At 44.4% G+C, this 20,352-nt stretch overlaps 1 protein-coding gene and 1 pseudogene across 1 annotated transcript in view; both read left to right on the top strand.

Moving 5' to 3' along the window:
* PCSK2 (proprotein convertase subtilisin/kexin type 2) overlaps positions 1-20,352 on the top strand; it is a 206,697-nt gene that overhangs the window by 166,140 nt on the left and 20,205 nt on the right. Inside the window, exons 7-8 of the mRNA XM_054999690.1 lie at positions 7,110-7,198; positions 9,836-10,011. Of these exons, the coding sequence (XP_054855665.1) occupies positions 7,110-7,198; positions 9,836-10,011 (265 nt within the window). The remainder of the gene's footprint in view (positions 1-7,109; positions 7,199-9,835; positions 10,012-20,352) is intronic.
* LOC129345913 (U6 spliceosomal RNA) lies at positions 657-750 on the top strand (annotated as a pseudogene).

Here is a 20,352-nt window from a genome sequence, read left to right as displayed (position 1 = left end):
ATTTTTGCCAGTCCTCCACTCCCTCTGCAGATCTCCAGCTGCCCCAATGCTGTTCCTGGGGGGAAGGTTGCCAGATGTGGGAAACTCCTGGACTGGAGGATAGACCCTGGAGAAGGCAGAGTTCGAGAAGGAGAGGGAGGTCAGTGGGGTGTAAGGCTATGGAGTCCATCCTGTGAACCTGCCATTTTCCCCGGGGGCGCCGATCTGTGTTGCTTGAAGATCAGGTGTAATTCTGGGAGCTCTCCAGGCCTTACCTGGAGGTTGGCAACCCTGACTGGGGTTCCTTACCCTCTCCTCCCTCAGGCGGCAGTGGATGGGACATTGGGGGGTGCCGCAGAAGGAGGAGGTGAGAAAGTTGTGGAAATCCTCTGTGAACACCACATCTAAATGAACGCCTCTGCCTCTGTACGGAATGGAATCTAACCAACATTAAGCACTTTTTGAAGACGTTGGTCTCAGGGGGAATGGTCAGCTCTCCCAGTGAAATCTTTAGGTCAGCAAAGTTCTTTTTATTTGTTTGTTTGTTTGTTTGTTTGTTTGTTTATTACTGGATTGAGTCAAAAGGTTTTTCATCAATGAAGCAGCTTGCTTAGCAGAAATGTAAAAGCGGGATGCTGTGATATTCAAATGCGTTACTTCATTTGCGAAGTCTATACATACTTCAACAGCACATATGTTAAAAATGGAACTATACAGTGATTAGCATGGCCCCTACATGAGGATTACATGCTATTTTGAGAAGAGTTTTATACAGAGAAAGAGAAAGAGAAAGAGATAGAGATAGAGATAGAGATAGAGATAGAGATAGAGATAGAGATAGAGATAGAGATAGAGATAGAGATAGAGATAGAGATAGAGATAGAGATAGAGATTTATAGTAAGCCACTTTGGGTCCCCACTGGGGAGGAAAGTTTTATATAAATGAATAAATAAAATACAAAGTCCTTGGGGTGGCCAGCAACCCCAGTAGCTATAAGGATGGGGCCTGGCATGACAGTGTCACACTGACACACTGATGTCACTTCCTGTAAAAATGCTCTGGGATTTTCAAAAACTCTCCAGTAATTGGCTCATGCCACCCAATCCCCCCGCAATTTCCTCCCACTTGCCTGTCAGGGGCCAGCGAGCAAAGCTGCAGGCAAGCCCACTTAGATGCAAGCAACTTACCCATTGGTTTCATTGGGATGTGTTTATGACTGTGACGGAAGTCTCTATCATATTGGGGGGGAATGCAGGTGCTCAAATGCCATGTTAAATAAATGTCAGGTCCTATAAATGAAATTTCCCCCTGGCACTAGCCCTGTACAGACAATCCACCTGCACACAGACTGAACACGCAGAGAGGGGGAGTGGGCATGCCCTTGCCTGTGTGTGATCGTTAGCATAGAGCGTAAAGTGTATGCATGGAGAGCAGCCACTCGGCGGGGGCGGGGGCGGGGGGGGGGGCAGCAGGAGCCCTTTCTTTGGCCGGCTTTTACCCATTTGTATTTATTAGCTGCCTTGAGTCTTTCTTTCAAAAAAGGAAGGTGGGATATTAATATAATAAATAACTCAATGCCTTGCTTCCCAAGAACAACTGAGATGGTATATTGTAGAATGATACATATCAATCGGGTCTCAAAAGCATCGTGAACACGGCTGTGATTGAAATAGGTTTTTGCCACAATTTCTCTCCTGCTCAGAGCTCCAAGATCCCTATTTAATTAGTCTTATTTATTCTTATTTATTCATTTTACAAAATGTATACCCCACCTTTCTGCCCTTCTCAGGGCCACCAATTAAAACATACATCATAAAATCTTGTTTAAAAAAAACAATCAAAGCCAAATTAAAACAATTAAAACCAGGGCTGAACTACTGCAGACAAAAAACAACAATGAAATCATTGGGCACAAAGGATTTTTCCCCTATGGTTTTATATCTGCCGGCACACTTTCGTGTCCCTTCTGGGCAGTTGCTCTTGGGGGTGATCAAAGTGCCAGAACGTTCTTACTGGCAGCCCTGCCATTTCTGCCTAGTGTAGAGTATTCATCATTACCCATCTACGGAGAACACCCGGCATTGAACTAAAGAGCAACAATTAATTTGTGAAGAACAAAAGGAGGATTTGCAAAGACTTCAAAACTCTGTGGGTTTCTGCATTTCTCTGCCCTTTTCTCCCTTCTAACAAAGAGGCGTAGTAAAGCACATGTGGAAAATAAATGCAGATTTCGTAACTCACTACAGCTTGTGCACTTCCCATTCAGCACCTTTAGCCCCATTTTTCTCCTCAGTGGGCCCCAAAGCGGTTGACAACATTCCTCCATTTTATCCTCCTCACAACAAACCTGTAAGGTCGATTAGGTTGAGAGAAAATGATTGGCCCAAGCTCACCCAGCAAGCTTCCATGACAGAGTCAGGATTTGAACCTGGGTTTCCCAGATCCCAGTCTTATACTCTAACCACTGCTCCACACTGGCTCCTCTTGCCCTTGCCAAATCAATTGCAAGTCATGTAGACTCGGCCTGAATGATCTTTTGGCAAATCACCACTGAATGGACTGGTGGTAGGTGACTGGTGGTGACCCGGACCCGGACATGGCACCGCTTGCATACTCTTTGACTGTTTGTTTATCTTTGCCCGAGGTCCAAAGACTTGCTGCAGATGCCCCCAGGAGCTTGTGCAGGGCTGGACCGGCCCTTTCAGTTCTGGGGGAAATTCCTGGTGCTCTTTTGGCAGGGCCACAGGGTCTGCTTGGCTGATCCTTGGGCCATAGGAATGGTGTCAACAGGTTCCTCCAGGGCTGTGCTCACCTAAAGGAAGGGACCGCAGCTCAGTGGCACAGCATCCCCGGTTCAATCCCCAGCAACGCCAATCAAGGGGATCAGGTAGGAGGCGACGTGGAAGGCTCTGCCTGAGGCCCTGCGGAGCTGCAGACGGTACTCGCCTAGGTAGACCGATGGTCTCGGTCAGCTTAGGGCAACCGCATGTCTCCATGTGACAATCCAGTCCCGGCCCACTTCAGGTCCTGGGTATGTCCAGTGAGATTCTTTTGCATTTTTTCTTCTTGTGGCAGACTTTCATACTATAGGACAATCTTCTTTCCAAAGTCTAAATGAATTTGGCTCATGGGACAGGAAGCTATTGTTTAAGCAATGTAAGTCAGAAGGCCCCTCAGGACGCGCAGAACTTTTTTGTAGATATGCTTATCGTTCCCCATAAGGGGACGAGGGATGCCCCACCCCCAGGGCTCATTTTCTCCTGCTTGGGTAGCAGCAGGAGAATTTTTAAAAACCCATTAGCATCCTCTGCCCCAGTACGTCTCTTATGGGGAAACCTTGAAGTGACATAGGGTAGCTCTAGAAATCACTGAAAACTCTATAGTAAGAGTTTCTGGCAATTCCTAGTGCTACCCTATGTCACTTCTGGGTTTTTCTCAGAAGTGATGTTGCAGCACAGAGGATGTTATGGGAGGCCTCCTTTTCTATACCCACAGACCTTCTGCCGGTTGCTAGGCGCTGCCTGACATCCCTAATTGCATGCTCCATGATTGTACTTTTCTTGAAGCAGCTTACATGGCGTTCCTGTCTTCTGTCGAGAGGCTAATCAGGTTTGGGCCCATTAAGTTTCAGCAACGCTAGAAAACTGGCGTCCCCAGCCCATTGACTTTCTTCAAATAGCAGTGGAAAGGAAGCTGACGTTTCAAATGCCTGGTGCCACCTAGCCACCGATGGCCGCCATTAGTTGCTGTTAGCGTTACTGAAACACCTCAGGAAACCAGATTGGGCAGCTGCAGAAATGAAATGTTGCCATGTGGAAAGAATAGCATTCTCAGTATCTGCAAATGTCTGCCTCTTCTACTGCATTAGAAAAACACCGTTGTGATTTCTACATACAATATCTTTTCCTCTCAGAGGGGGCAGGCCACCAGAGACGTCAATCATCTTCCAGCCCTAAGAACTAGTTTTAAGGCAACATGTAATACCATAACCTGCCTACGCCTTCCACACAGACCGCCGGTACCGGATAAGAGATGCCAAGCAACACTGTAGCGTATTTCTTTTAATAGAGATATCGACTAAAGCCATGGCTGCTGAAGGAAATTTATCTCACAAACTAAAATTGTAAAAAAGTCAGCCTTGTCCTTCCCCCTTGAGCTTTCATAAAAAGGGTACTGAGCTCTGAGAAATGTTCATTGCCTCTGGCAGAAGATATTCGGAAAGGCCATTTTCTCACAGTGAAGTTGTATTTCTTAGCACAGTTCGGTGTAAACCACACTAGGGACCTAAACAGAATGCCCAACCCCTTTGTTTGTTTGCACCTTGATGAAATCTCTTGGAATGGTCCAGTCCATATTGGGAAGGATAAAGACGAAAACAATTTAAAAGAAAGCAACTGAGCAAAATGTGTCGCCTGGCAACCAGCAGGAGACTGGATGAGGTGGGGACATCCTTTAATTGATGGTGTCTCATCAAGAAAACCTGGAAGGGATGTCAGGAATTGCTGAAAACGTGATGGTTTTATCATAGAGTTTCCAGAGATTCCTAGAGAGATGCGACATCGTGTGCAAGTTCTCCAAGAAGTGACATCACACTGTTGCTAATGACTCATTTTTAAAAAACATTCTTTCTTCTACTGGCCACTGGAATGTTTTCAGCCAAGGCCCAAAGGGGGCGGAAATGCCTCTTGCCCCATAGACACATGGCAACCCTACTGTGAGGTAGGTTAACTGAGAGTGTGTGATTGGCTCAAGACCACCCAGCGAGTTGCCATGGCAGACTAGGGGTTTGAGCCTGAGTCTCCCCGGTCCTAGTCTGATGCGCTAATCACATTTGGCAAATTTGTCACAAAAGTGGGTTAAGGCATCTTTGATCTCTCATGCACTCCTACCCCTGCAATCCCCAGAGCAGTCCTGAGAAATGTTTACTTTTGTTTTGTTTTTTGTTTGCTAATAAGGGAAAGATGAAGGGAGAGAGGGAGGATCCAGCGCTGCCCCTTGCTCAGGTTTCAGAGGGGGGCAAACCAGAGAGTTAGAAAGACAGAGAGGTCAGGGCGCTCTGCTTACTGTTTACTGCTCTGACTGCCCTTTGATATGCAGATGGCTACTCTCAGGATTTCCTCCTCCTGACTTCCTCCTTCTCACTTCTTCTCTTCCTGGCTTTGTTCCAAGCAACATCCCTCTCCTCCCTCCATCTTGGCAGCCAAGGCCAGATCTGCGGTTGCCGGAACCCAGGGCAACCGAAGACTGGTCACTTGCGCATGCGCACAGCGTGCGCGCACTCCCGGCGCTGTGTAATGATGTCACTTCCGTGACATCATCACGCAGGGCGGCACATGCCACCCATGGCAAGCCGGCTATCCCGGCATGCCACGGAGCTGGCGGCAGCAGTGCAAGTAGCTGGGAGGCCGCCTATGCCATTCACCTGCCCTGCAGGACAGGGGATGGCCGGCTTGCCGCACGCCCCCTGTCCTGCAGGTCAGGCGAATGGCGCAGGCAGCCTCCCAGTCACCCGTGCTGCCTTTCGCCTGCCCTGCAGGACAGGGGGTGGCTGGCTTGCCGTGCACCCCCTGTCCTGTGGGACAGGAGAATGGCGCGGCCAGCCTCCCAGCAAACCCACGCTGCCTTTCGCCTGCCCCGCAGGACAGGGGGCACATGGCAAGCGCACCCCCTATCTTGCTGCCCACATGCTCCCGAGGCTGGCAGCTGTGCCCAGTGCCCCCTCTTTGACAGCACCGGGGGCAGACTACCCCCCCTGCCCCCCGTCGATCCAGCCCTGTTGGCAGTATGGATGCAGGCCTTGCTCTGCCATCCATGTCCATCCTTAGACTAGATAGGTAGTTAGGATCTATCTTTCCTCCTTTCCTATCAGAGTATAGAGTTCATACAATAAAGAACTCTTATTTCTTTTCTAAATATAAAGCAAATGTATGATTTGTTATTTTCATTCCTGCACACACACACCAGCCAGCAGAACCAGCTCACACAACCACCTATAATCACGCTTTCTATGCCAAACGATAGATTCTGCTAACGGCCCAAACATGGAATCCTTTAATCAGGTTTCTGGGGCCTACATAATGATTTATTTATCAAGAAAGGCCTCCTATCTGAAATGTAGGGGAGGTTGGGAGTAAAACAGATGGCAGACACCAAATTCAGTTTGCTGGGATCTAAGCTTGCCAGCCAAATTGGAGAATATTATGTCTGTCTGTACTCTGGTCGTGGTTGCATATTATCCAAGTTATTGTTATGTCCTTTACCATTATAAAATGGTGATTATTTAAGAATTATCAGACTGACACGCTATGGGAGTCTCCATGGGCAAAACATTGTGTGTAGTTCTATGATTCTTTTTCTTTTATGATTTAAAAAAAGCACAGAATGAAGCCACTGGGGCTGCAGTTTAAAGGGTGATACCATGGTGTGTGTGGGGGGTGGGGGAAGAGTTAGTCTCCCCAAGCGAGAGGACAGGGGCAGGTAAGCATTTTTTTCCTCGAGCCCTTTTCCTTCCTCCCAATTGCCAACCACTAGCAGTTTTTACTTGCCCCTGCTGGGGAAAACTTACAGGTACCTGTTAGTTAGGGGTATTTACCACTAAACGCATCTTTCTTTTTAACCATTCAAGGTATTGATTGAAAATACAAACAAGTTTAATGGAGGTACAGCGTTTTCTTCCCAGAAATGGAGGGAAATGGTTAAAAAAGGTATACTACAAATAACGTATCGTTGTTCCACACAAAACTTGCTTGATTCTTATTCAAATCCCCCTTTGCTGTTCTTCTTAAGTGTCCAGTTGAGATACAAATGTTAATTTTATGGATGCCCTAGAGTTTGGACATGCCCACTGGGGATTTTTTTCTTTGAAAAACGGATTTCCCTGGGTCTCCCCTGGGTCTCCGTGTGTCAGGGGAGCGGCTGTTCCAAAAACTCATGGCCAAAGCCTGCCTTGATCATGTGGAACTTACGGTTCAGTTCTGGGGATCCCCCTAACCTTCGGTTGTCCAGAGACTGGGCTGCAGTCCTGGCTGACGCTCGACCAGATCCAATCGGTGTTGTAAAGGCTTGGATAATCCATGGCACATGAATGTTTGCATGGAGTTTGAGGCGGAATCCCTGTCTTCCCCTGCAGTCATGGAACTCGGTGTGCTGGAGAAGTCTCTGCTGCAGCAAACAACAACATCTGTGGAGTCGGAGTGGCCTATAATTCAAAGGTGGCAGGTAAGGGATGAACCAGGGGATCAGTATCTAGGGGGTCTTTCAGAAGCAGAATTGTTACATATTGGTCGTCCTTCCTTCCAATCTCACCCCTCCCCCCCTTTTTACACAGTGATTCTAGACCTTTAATCCACGGCTACCCACCAAGTACACAGCAATACCATCAAATGCCTCCCACAAGACACAAGGAGTAATTTTTTTAAAAAAGTATCCTGGACAAGATGACTTTATTTATACAAGTATTTAAATGATATATGATCTCAGGCATACATTCAAGGAGATCGTTGTGCCTGAAAGTTAACTCTTTTGTGTTCTATTTGATTCCTATTAGTTGCAAGCTATTTTTGCAGGGCTGGAGATAAGTAGAATAAAAAAAGCTCTCTTCTACTAGCTGTCAAAAGTTGTTGTAAGTGAGGAAAAGTGACTGCCTAAAATTCAGAATGCCCTCCTATGTCCCCAGAAGTTCTGAGTGTCCCCCCAAAACAACAACACACTGAAACACATCTTAGCATCTACGAAGGGCAGTGTGTAATAGCAGAATAGAGAATTTTGTAGAGTGAACTTGACCTGTAGGACCTCTGCATTAAAGGTCATTCATTTACCACTGCTCTAAAACATATTTGAAATAACTCAGTGGTTTTAGTATCCAGTTCCTGACCGAAGATTTCATCTAGAATTGAGATTGTTGTTTGAAAGTGCAATACCATTCCCTCACCTACCAACCCCACCTTTGAAAGTTGTGTGTTGCTACTTTCTTAGGACTCAAATACCCACATAATCGAAAAATCATAATCAGATAACTTGGGGTCATCAAGTGGCCAGCTGAAATCAGTAAGAAATGAATCTTTCTGATGCAATTTCAGGATACTACTAAACAGGGTTTTTTTTCTGGGAAAAGAGGTGGCGGAACTCTCAAGATGGAAATGAGGAAGAAACACATGGGTTTCTTTGAAATCATATTATTTTCAAGCACTATTGCCGAGTATTTTCGAGAGGTGCCGGAACTCCATTCCCCCACATTCCCCCTGAAAAAAAGTCCTGCTACTAAAGGTGCAAATAATGCCTTATATCTGGGAAAGGCCAGACTTTTATAAGGAACGTGACACGCTTGCTTCACCTTTGGCACAAAAAAAGGGATAAGCATTTCTCTCCCCCCACCCCTCCCCTTATCCTGTTTTGCATTTTGGCAACCCCTCTGCATGCGCTGGATCCAGCCAATCCTACCCAATTCCCCTCCTGACTAGAGCCGCCATCTGACATGGCTTTTGTCCATAGAGGTAACACAATTCCCAAAGCATAGCCTCGTTGATGGTCAAAGGGAACGCACTCCTCACCTAGTTTTCACCTGTGAGAAAGCTGGCTGGATCCAACCCCCAGACAAGGATTTTCAAAGGTTAGTCCTGTTGGTGGCTAATACTTACTTAATGACCAGTACAATACAAAGCAGTTACATCTAGGATTGCCAGCGATGTCCCTGCAAAACAGAAGCTTTTGGAGGGCTGGAACCCATGAAAACCCAACATTGTATGTGTCATGATATCATGTCATAGCCACCCACAATGCTCTAGGAATTCTCCAAAAGTCTACGGAAAAGACCACAGAGATTTAGAAAGTTTCTGGAATGTTGCAGGTGTGGCTATGAAATCACCTCCTGGTTTTTGCTGGAAGTCATGTTGCAACAAGTGCAATGTTGGTTCACCCTCCTCCATTTTCCTCCTGCTGCCCAGTAGCAGAGAGCTTCACTGAATAGCAGGAGAATGCCAACCACAATTTATACACACACACACACATGAAAAGTGGACTATATCATGTAAATAAATAAAACAAGTAGTATGAACTATACACAGTTATAAAGACCACAGTCCCTCCCTACCTTTTACCCAAGAATCTTGCAGAATTATTTTGTACAGTCATATTACCTGAGTGTTGGAAGTAAGGAAGGAAGTATTCTTTGCAGCTGCATTAACTTGCTTCTCCAGCAGTAATGTCGGGTCCAGTGTCATCCCGAGGCTCTTGGCTGAGTCAACCGAGCTATCGTTATGTGATCCTGTTTGGTACAGGATATCAAATTTGGTTGTAGAAAACACACGTTGGAGTTTGATTTTATAGGGGCTTTGACTTGGTTCCACCTTCAGATCCCTCGAGAGCTGGCATGGCGTAGGGCCAAGCTACACGTGACGAATGACCCTTGAACGGCAAGTGGACAGACTCACGTGTACTCCTCCCTGTTCACTTGCGCTCCACTCGATCACTACATGATCAAGGGGAGCACAAGTGGAGCGCAAGTGAACAGGGAGGAATACACGTGAGTCTGTCCACTTGTCATTCAAGTGTCATTTGTCACGTGTAGCTTGGCTCGTAGTAGTTTCTAGAGTGCCGTACTGGGGCCCAGGCCACGCAGGTTCAAATCCCCACTGTGCCACAGAAGCTCCCTCTTGGGCCCGTCACACGTTTCCAGCCTAACCAACCTCACAGGGTTGTTATTGTGATGATAAAGTGGAGGAGGGGAGAACGATGTGATGATGAGCCACTTTGGGTTTCCACGAGGGAGAAAAGCAGGAGATAATTTTAAAAAAAAAATACATTAGCCAATTTTGTTTTTCAATTTGTTCTCTGCCTTTATGCTGATCCATCCCACAGGAATCCGAATGCTGGATCAGCCATTTATGACTGACATTATTGAAGCTTCTTCGATCAGCCACATGCCCCAAGTCATAGATATCTACAGTGCTAGCTGGGGCCCCACAGATAACGGGAAGACGGTGGATGGACCAAGAGAGCTAACCTTGCAGGCCATGGCAGATGGTGTCAACAAGGTAATAGTTCTAACACTGTTCGGTTGTGTCACTGAGACGGTTGATCTGTCGTGGAATATTATTTACATCTTGTTGGCCTGTAAATTGCCTGTAGAAAAGCAGATATTTATTTAAAACATTGATATCATGCCTATCTCCAGAGACTCAAGTCAGCTCACATGAAGAACAAGAAGTTGCAATAAAAATTGAAACAGCTTAGAAGATTTCTGAGATCCTCAGATTTCTTAAGTACTAGTCCAATACACGAATCATTAAACCACACAGGCTTTCAAAGCATAGGATGACTGGGAGGTGCATCAGAATCGCTTTCTACTGGATGTTAGTTCAAAAATAAGAACAACGTCAAGATGTATAGTTCTTTAGGAAAACGTGCCATTTTCCATGCCCACCGAATTGGCTACCTCCAAAGAGAGAGAGAGCTGTGAGGTGCAGGTCAGGGGTTGGTGGCAGAGTGTGGGAATGAGCACAGAGACAGAAACACACACACACTTTTGGTTTCCAGTGCAGTTTAGGAAATCCGTTGATCTTTGCTTGGTCTGACCCTGGTCCCAGCAGCAAACAAAAATAGCACGAACTGGTTGTGCCTGGTGATGCCCGTGGTAAACTTGGTAGTCCAGGGGCTGCTGCTTTCCCCCTGTTGGTGCTCCTAGGCTTATATGTATGTGGTTTTTACACTCCTTTATTTTTGATAAAACAGCCTTTTTAAATTTTTGTTTTAAAAAGTTTACTCACTAAGCCAAAGCATTCATCAAAAACTTAGCTTTCCTTTCCCTTCCTCTTCTTCTGTGGATTGTGTAGACTATTATATTTTTTTTAAAAAAATTAGAGTCTTATACATTTTCCAGGGATACGAACCAGTACTTTGAAATGTATTGATTTCTGTGATTAGTTCTGGCTGGCCTGACTCAGTACGGCCCCCTTTGCCATTGTTCTGGTCATGAAATAAGATAGGCAGCAATCAAAGAGCTAGTGGGGTGGAAATGTGCTATTCTCAATGCAATTGTGCATTTTAAGATAAATTCTAATTTGTAGTGAGCGTTTGCAATACTATAGCATTGTGAGTGGGGTTTTTTTAATCCTGTTCTTTGCCATGCATCTGCCGTGCATCTGACGAAGAGAGCTGTGGTTCTCGAAAGCTTATGCTACAGTAAAGTTGGTTAGTCTTAAAGGTGCTACTGGACTCTTTTCTATAGTAAAAACAGAGTGTCTTTGTAACGGCCCTACAAATAAAACAAAAGGTTGAACAGAACAGTGCTATGATCTGTTACTAATGGAACGGATCTCTCAGTAAAACAGCCTGAACATTTACTGTCACGCAAACTCTAATAAACCTGTTACTTTTCTGAGCGTGGCCACTGAACACGTTCTTTTAATCAGCTCAGAAACTGCGGTCATGAAAGCTTCCTTGCAATTAGTGACTATGCATAATTTTGCCACTGCTACTAAGTCCAATGTTAATTCTGCATCTTATTTCACAAATGTTCTTATAAATACAATCAAGAGTTTTATTTAACTTGCTATCCTGTCTCAGCATATTATAGGGTTTGCTGTTGGGGAGAGATGATTCTGAGGTTAATACAAGTCTCAGGAAGCTGCGTTGGTCTGCAGTAGAGCAGCAGGGTGGGTGTCCAGTGGCAGCTCAGAGACCAACAAGATTTTCAGGGAGTCTTGGGGAGCCAGAGCTCCTCTCTTCAGAAGGTATCACTGGACTCAAATCCTACTGTTTTAATGACGCCTCTGGAATACATACAGCAGGGTGGATCCAGACAAGGGTTGCCAACTCTGGGTTGGGAAATTCCTGGAGGTGGATTCTGAGGTGGGTGGAGTTTAGGGAGGGGGAGGGCCTCAGGGGATGAAGGGCCACAGAGTCCTCCCTCCAAAGTTGCCATGTCCTCCAGGGGAATTGATCTCTATAGTCTGGAGATCAGTTGTAATTCTGGGAGATCTCGGGAGATCTCCAGCCCCCCCCCCCCCCCGAGGTTGGTAACCCAAAGCAAACTTTTGTCCAAGGAGTCTTCCTCCAGCCTTAGGAGACTTCCTCCAAATTAAATGGGTGTTCCTCGACCAAAACAGCAGGATTTGAGTCCAGTGGCATCTTAGAGGCCAACAAGTTTTCCAGGGCATGAGCTTTCAATAATCAAAACTCCCTCCTTCAGTACCCTGAAAATCTAGTTGGTCTCTAAGACGCCATAGAACTCGAATCCTGGTGTTCTACTGCAGACCAACCTGGCTAGTCACCTGAAACTCCCTCCAACAAAAGACTCTTAAAGTTGGAAGAAGGTTCCTTGCAACACCTGATTAGAGAGAGCTACCTTAAAGTGGGGGAGATTTCTGTTGGGGAAAATGGGTTAAAACAGTTTAAAATCAGAGTTGCAATGGATCTTGAATTAATAGAGCATCAGACGCCTGTTTGATTTTTAAGAAAAGTTTGTTTCTAAAGGGAAAAGATACACGGGATTCCTACAAAATAAAGAAATCTATCCCCTATATGTTTACACTATGGAGTACAAACTTAAAAGCATGAATAATGGAGATTCTTCTTGTTGTTGTTCTTCTTGACCTTTAGGAAAGAAGTCACCTGACCTATGTCAGGCAGGCAAGCAAGCCTGCCTGTCATAACTGTGAATGCATATCTACAGGGGGGGGGGCTTTCTTCCTGTAGTGTAGCTTTCTTCCTTCACTGTATCTTGGCTACACTTTGCTGGGAGGTGTTACCAGCTGGGAACGTCTGGGAACCAGGCTTGGGAAATTCAACTTTTCATCTTTTTCAGGACTTTTGCTGACTTCAACTGACTTGTTTGAACTGGGGGGAGGGGACTGGGGGTATAACCTCTCGGGGAAGACTTTGCTTCAGCATTCCAGGCAATTACGATGTATCAGTGCACTTCTAGGGAGTTTTATCTAAATAAAGACCTTTAACTCATACAACCATATTGGATGAAGTGGAGAGTCTGAGAGAATCCCCTATCCAGGCCTGACATCCTATTGACCAATAACAGTTTACAAATACATCTCAGTTTCCTGAGCTTTGAAATAGATAAGACTATTGGCTCTAGAGATGAGCACAAATCGAAATACTAACCGAAGTTCATGATGAACCGGGCCAGTTCATGGTTCGCAAACTGGCAGTTCATTAGATCCCATTTCTGATGAACAGCCATGAACTTTAGGCTGGTTTGTTTGTTTTGTTTTTTGGTTCTTCACTGCAGACAGCCTGGCACTGATCAATCAGTTTCCTGGGCAACAGGGGATGGACTTCCTGCAGACCTTCTGCTGGCCCGGAAGTGATGGTTTGCTGAGACATTTTTACAAACTAAACGTACCGGTTTGTGAACTGGGGCAGGTTCGTGAAAGTTCGTGGCTCGTGAAATGTGACAAACCACGAACCTCACGGTTCATTTTTTTTCCAGTTCATGCCCATCTCTAATTGGCTCTGTGCCAGGATTTCTTCCAGGTCAACCTAACAATAGAAAAACTAGGTAAACATATTAACCCCATAATGACTGAATGTCAGACCTGGCAACCTATATTCCAACACCCCTTCTCAAGGTCTAACATGGAAGTCAATATGCATCCATATACAGCAAACATTATCCATTAGGATCAATCATATTCAACATTTCATGAAGATATTCAAACTTTATTTTAGACAGTGGCTTAGTCAGGATACCAGCCACCATTTCTTCTGTTCGGCAATGTTCAATCTCAATTAGTCCCTTCTGGTACATATCTCTTACAAGGTCACATTTAAGTCCAATAGATTTGCTTTTTGCTTTGGTACTTTCTCCTTGAATATGGCAATGCAAGCCTGATTATCTTCAAACTTAACTACAGGTATAGGTTCGTTTATTCCAAAGTCCTTTAGCAAGTTAAAGATCTTCTCTAGTTCACTGCAGACACTTGCTGCTGACATACATTCAGCTTCTGCTGTAGATTGTGCTACAATAGTTTGTTTCCTACTAGTCCAGTCTCTCAGTCCATAAAAGAGTAGGTATCTGCTGGTTGATTTGTAGTTACTCGATTCTTCTCCCCAGTTGGCGTCCATATATCCAACCAATCTTGGCTTTTCAGATGGCGGAATTCTCAGTTTAAGTCCACTTTCCTTTCTGGTATCTTGCCAGTTTCTTTGCTGCATTCCTATCATGATGATTAAGTGAACTTACTTTACTGCATAAGATGCCAACAGCTGCTGCTATATCAGGTCTTGTAGTTTTGCTCAAGTACAGAAGTTTTCCAACTGCTTCTCTGTATTCATCAACATTCCTAACTGGTTGTCCACTCCTTTCTTTCAAGTAATCAGGTTCAAGTGGTATGCTTGACACAGTGCAGTTTTTTATGCCAGCAGATTCTATAAAGTCCAGTATTTTTCTTTTCTGGCTCAAAAGAAAAGTTCCATCTTAAAGTCTTTCAATTTGTATTCCGCGGTAGTGTTTTGCATCTCCAAGATGCTTGACTTCCACCTCTTTGTTCAGTCCATCAACTATTTCTTTAATGTCCTGTCTGTTTTGACAAGATATGTTCAAATCATCAACATAAACAAGGATGTACTGGTATTGTCCATTTTTAACTCTGGTATATAGACAAGGTTCTGCTTTTCCTTGCTTAAAGCCTTGCTTTTGTAGTAATTCTGATATTTTATCATACCAGGCTTTTGCTGCATGCCTTAAGCGATAAAGACCTTTGTTGAGCTTGTACACATGATTTTCTAGTCCTATGATCTGGAAACCTTCAGGTTGCTCCATATAGACTTCCTCAGATAATTCTCCATTAACAAAAGCTGTCTTTATATCCAGATGCTCCACTATCATGTTTCTTGATGCTGCAACACTAAGCAGTGTCCTGGACGTTGCATGGCTGATAACTGGTGCAAAAGATTCAAAGCAGTCAGTTCCATATTCCTGTGAGAATCCTTTAGCTACTATACACACCTTGTATTTCTCCACTGTCCCATCAGCATTATACTTGATTTTGAACACCCATTTACATCCAACAGGTTTTCTGTCTGGAGGTAACTTTGTAAGAGTCCATACTTGTTTTACATTTCTGGATTGCAGTTCTTGCCTCAATCCATTTGTCTCTTTCTTCTGCAAGCAGTTTAGATATTTCTTTCCAGTTCTTGGGCTCTTTTATAAGTTGAACAGTTTCATAAAATCCATATTTTGTTGGTGGGTTTCCTTTATGGCTTCTTCCTGATTGTCTCACAGTGGTTGCTGCTTCTGTTTCTTCTGGTCCAGTCCCTGCTTCCCAGTATGTTTCTGTCCTTTAGAAAATCTACATTGGGACAAAGGGTATCTACCTCCACTCTAAGTAGGTGGATCAGGGGATGTATCATAGTAGCATACCGGGTGAAGGGACTTCAAGTTTTGGAAGGTATTACAGCTTACTCTCTTCAGCTGGGCAGCCACTTCAGGTACATATAGAGTGTTCCCTTCAATGGAAACAATATGTAAAGCGGCAACATGGAAATCTGTACATTCCTTTACAAGACATTATAGAGTAGACAGGATAGCATCTGCCAAGGCCACTTTTGGCAGAAGAGTTCTACAACACACCCTCGGATTCCAGATATCAATTAACCCACCCTAAGGGCAAACTGCTTACTTATGTCCCAAATGTCTGGACTGTCCCACTCCTAGGATCACTAGAAAATGGAAGATTTGAATTTCACTTACCGTGAAGCTTCCTTTCTCGGTAGTCCAGGAGTGGGACAGTCCTACACACCCTATTGGAAAATGGAGAAGAGGGTGTGCTGATAGAATGCAATATAAAGGATCCAAGTATTAACAACAGAGTTAGGAGTTTGGATGTAAATAGTTAACCAAGTTTTGTTAATAATGTTATCATGTTAGTGTTTTAGATCAGTTTGATAGGTGCACAAAGTGATTGGGAGGGGAAAGAATTTCTTGTTCCAATGTGATCACTCGCAAAGAGATACATGGCTTGAAAACAAACTGGAAAGTGGTAGGATGAGCCCCTTCTCTTCTGAGATCAATTAAGTTGACTGTCCCTGCCTCAGAGAGGAGGAGCTAATGTCCCAAATGTCTGGACTGTCCCACTCCTGGACTACTGATAAAGGAAGCTTCACAGTAAGTGAAATTCAAATCTTCCATTTACTTCAGTTGTACTCCCACCTTTCCTCACAATGGGGACCCAAAGGGGCTTGCGATGTTCTCCTCTCCTCCATTTTGCCCACACAAGAAGCCTTTGAGGCAGGGTAGGCAGAGAGTTTATGACTTGGCCAAAGTCTCCCAGAAAGGTTCTGTGACAGAGCGGAGAATCAAACCCAGGACTCCTAGATTGTAGTCCGACTCTCTAACCACTACGCTGGCTCAAGCCCAGACTTGTGCACGAGAGGAGGGCTGCTGCATCTAGCAGGCATTATTGGGAGGGAATGTCATATCTGGTGAAGAACCTGGCTAATTACAAATCATGAAATCTCTCCGTTCATTTATCTATGCATGGAAGAAAGCATATATTTCACAAAGGCGACACTCAAAGCCCTATGATTATATTTTCCCCACTTTCTTTCCTCCCTCCTTTTCATTTTTTTTTTTTTGCCTTCAGATTATGCAGAGAAGCATCCTTTATTTGGAGAGCGCTCAGCAGTTGCAGCCAAAAACAGATAATGAACACTGCCTGCTAAGATGTTCAAGACTTCAGCGGTATTGAGCTAGCTAGAAAGGAAAATACGATAGAATGTGTGGCCATCGAAAGGTTCTCTCATGTCACAACAGCAGAATCCTTTTTCATGATTGCAAGATCTTTTAAAAGAGTATAAAAGGAATCCATCAGTATTCCAAGGGTCTTCCAGCCCAATCCTGTCCCCATATCCTTCAGAATAAAGTCCTGCTTCAACCTCTGAGTCTTAGTCCCAAATAAAGATACATAAAATTTCAGCCTAGTGAAAGTTCACTTACAGTGCAATCCTAAACAGAGCTACTCCAATCTAAGCCCATTGATTTCAATGGGCTTAAACTGGAGTAACTCTGTTTAGAATTGTACTGCTAACTCTATATACACTACTTCATGTCCTTCAAAAGTTTGACTTGGATTCGGTTCTTTTGTCCTGTGAAAACAATTAATTTGCTTCTTTGATATTGGACTTGTGTCATATTTGGAAATCACCGGGATAGAGATTTCTGTTGATTTCAGTGGGAAACACGTTTACGGATGTTACATCTACTGAACGAGATAACATTCTCAAGGGCTGTACCCTCACCAAGGGATCCTTCCACCAAGATTTCAGGCAGTGGAGACAGCAGTTCAAATTCTTGGTTGCTGAACAGGAACTGAATGATAGGGATTGGATTGTGAGTGAGCCTTTACCCTCCTTTTCTGGGACCCTCAAGTAGTGGGTGTAATTTTTAAATAAGTATTCGATGTGCAGCAAAGGAGCCAAACTCTGCTACTCTCCTCTGCACCTCAACTCATTGTGCCCTGTTAATCTCAGCATTTCTCTCCCTCCTCTGTTGACATGTAGCATCAGTCTGGCCCAGAAAAAATAGGCCTCAAATAGTGGAGTACAGTGAGGTGTGTAGCGTGCATGGTTATATCACCACACCAGTATGCTCTGGCTTATTTTTAACTACCCATCTAACTTTTACAGTTGCCTCCACCACCCACAGCTGCTTTTGAATGCCATAAAGTTATCCACGAGTCCTCAGATTCTGAATGGCCAGTTCTCCATCAGACAGAGCTGATCTGCTCAGTCGGGCTCTGCTCTCCCTTCCAACCAGGAAACCTAAACCAGACAGCAAGGTATCAGAATAACTTTCAGAATGGAAGATTTCTGGGAGGAATTTGACAATGAGAAAATTGAAGTTCAAGATTTTCTATTCCTTGGTTCTATCATCAACCAAAAAGGAGACTGTGGCTGCTTCCACACATGTTGGATAATGCACTTTCAATGCTCTTTAGTGATCATTTGGAACTGGGTTTTCGTGTGTGAAACACAAAATCCACTTCTAAAGGATAACTAAAGTGCATTGAAAGTGCAGTATTCAACGTGTGTGGAAACGGCCTGTAATGAAGAAATCAGAAGATTGAGACTTGGAAGAGCAACTGTGAGAGAGCTAGAGAAGATCTTTAAAGATAAATACATCTCTCTGGACATCTCTGGATAAAGATCAAGATAATCCAAACAATGGTATTCCCCATTATGATGTATGGATGTGAAAGTTGGATGGTGAAGAAAGCTGACAGGAAGAAAATTGATTCATTTGAAATGTGATGCTGGGGGAGAGTTTTGCAGATACCCACAGACAGCCAAAAAGACAAATCTGTGGGTCCGAGATCAAATCAAGCCTGAATTTTCCCTAGAAGCTAAAATGACAAGACTAAAGCTATCGTGCTTTGGCCACGTCATGAGAAGACAAAATTCTCCAGAAAAGTCAATAATGCTAGGAAAAGTGGAAGGCAGCAGGAAAAGAGGAAGACCTAAAACGAGATGGCTTGACTCAGTAAAGGAAGCCACGTCATCCATTTTGCAGTATCTGAGCAAGTCTGTTAATGATGGGACATTTTGGAGGTCTTTCCTTCATAGGGTCACCATAGGTTGGAGACGACTTGACAGCACATAACACACACACATGTATGTCAGAAATTATTTTGGATTTGGATTATTTATTATGGCTGAGTGCCAGTTTTTTTCCAGCTTTCACCTCTCCCCCAAGAAATCCCTAATGTGGTCCTGGAGGTTTCAGGGCAAAAGGCAATGCTGCTTGCAGTAAGGAAGAGGATCCACTGCCCGTGTGGCTCTTGCATTTTGTGGGACATCAGAAGTCCCACCGCTGCTATGCTCCCACCCTGTGTGCATGTATCTTTTCCAGTGTACACTGGTGGGTCACATGAACAAGGCTGTAGTAAACAAAATAAAACAGTTTTTTTCAGAAGAGATAAAACAGCAGCTCTTAATTGGCCCCCAAATTCAAGATCCTTACATTCAGTTTCTGTTTGTTGCTAAGCAGCAGATAAAGCCCAAAAACAAACATTCAGGAGCAAGACGCTGAGGTGCTGCTAGTCGGCTGCCATGTTCTCCAGCAGCCCAGGGCTGTAGTAAAAAGTGAAGAGGCAGTAAAGTTGGAAACAGGAGCGGGAAAGAGAGGAGGGGCTGGTAAATAGTGTGGTGTAGTGGTTAGAGTATCAGACTAGGCTCTGGGAGACCAAGGTCCAAATCCCCACTCTGTCACGGAAGCTTGCTGAGATGCCTTGGGCCAGTCATACACCCTCAACCTAACCTGCCTCTCTGGGTTATTGTGTCAATAAAATGGAGGGGAGGAGAACAATTTGATACCTGAAAGATGGGTTCATCCAAGCCTCTGACTTCACTAGGCCAGAGGATCTTGGGGTGCAAAAAGCCACGGCTGTCAGTGTGGGAGGGGGGGTTATGGGGGAAACAAAGTGACCCAGTGAGATGATATTAAGACCCAAAGGGGAGCAGAACCAGTAGGAGGACTGCAGGAATCTTTGTCACAGCCTTTGAACAAACTGAAAAGGGCTCTGCAGTTCTTAGGAGCGTCCACTGTCTTTTCCCAATAATGGACAGCGTGTCGAATACAAGACGAGTGGTCTCTGTTTGGAACCTGTGATGGAGTCCTGAATCCTTTGGTCATCCTAGGGGACAAGAATAACTGAAATCAAGGTTTGCACATTTAAATTGGCGTCATCACATGAAGCAGTCTTGGGAGCAGTTATTTTAAGAACCATACCCGGGTGTATCTTAATTTAATGAGACTCCAGTCTCTCTCTCTGCATCATAAAATCTCTGTTGAATACACCACATAAATTTAATTTCTGACTATTTTCAGAACAGGGAAGTACTTCTTCTACAGAAATGTCATGGATTCTTAATAAAACTCCAACATGAATAAATATGTGAACACTCGCTTCGGCATCCAGGGCTTGTTTTTCATATACGAAGAAGAATAAATGAATACATGAGAAGAACTGGAGTAGGAAAGACATGTAATGAATGTTAATGTGGAAGTTTAAAGTGACACCTTTTAAGTGTCATGGAAGGGGCACCAAAGAATAAAAAAATCTTGTCCCAAATACAATGGAAGTGGAAATAAATAATCGGGAATGGTGTGGAATACAGTTTTTCTTCTGAGGCTTTACTAAGGCTGTTCATAAAGCAGCTATCTGGACTGAACACCCACAGAGTCAAATTCTTTGGGTAGTGATTTCCCCACCCCCCACCCCTCTATGCCAACTCAGACTCTATGAACGGCTGCGTGTGTGCATAAGCGAAGGACTTCATGTTCCTGATGGGGGTGTGGGACTCCCTGTTGACTGCTCTCATTGCCCACTGCCAAGCGGTGGTGGGAGATAAATGACAAAGTC

Source organism: Eublepharis macularius, chromosome 1, assembly GCF_028583425.1.
Source record: "Eublepharis macularius isolate TG4126 chromosome 1, MPM_Emac_v1.0, whole genome shotgun sequence".
In the NCBI taxonomy this organism is placed as follows: Eukaryota; Metazoa; Chordata; class Lepidosauria; order Squamata; family Eublepharidae; genus Eublepharis; species Eublepharis macularius.
The sequence above is the reverse complement of the archived record's forward strand: the minus strand, read 5'-3'. Positions and strand labels throughout refer to the sequence as shown.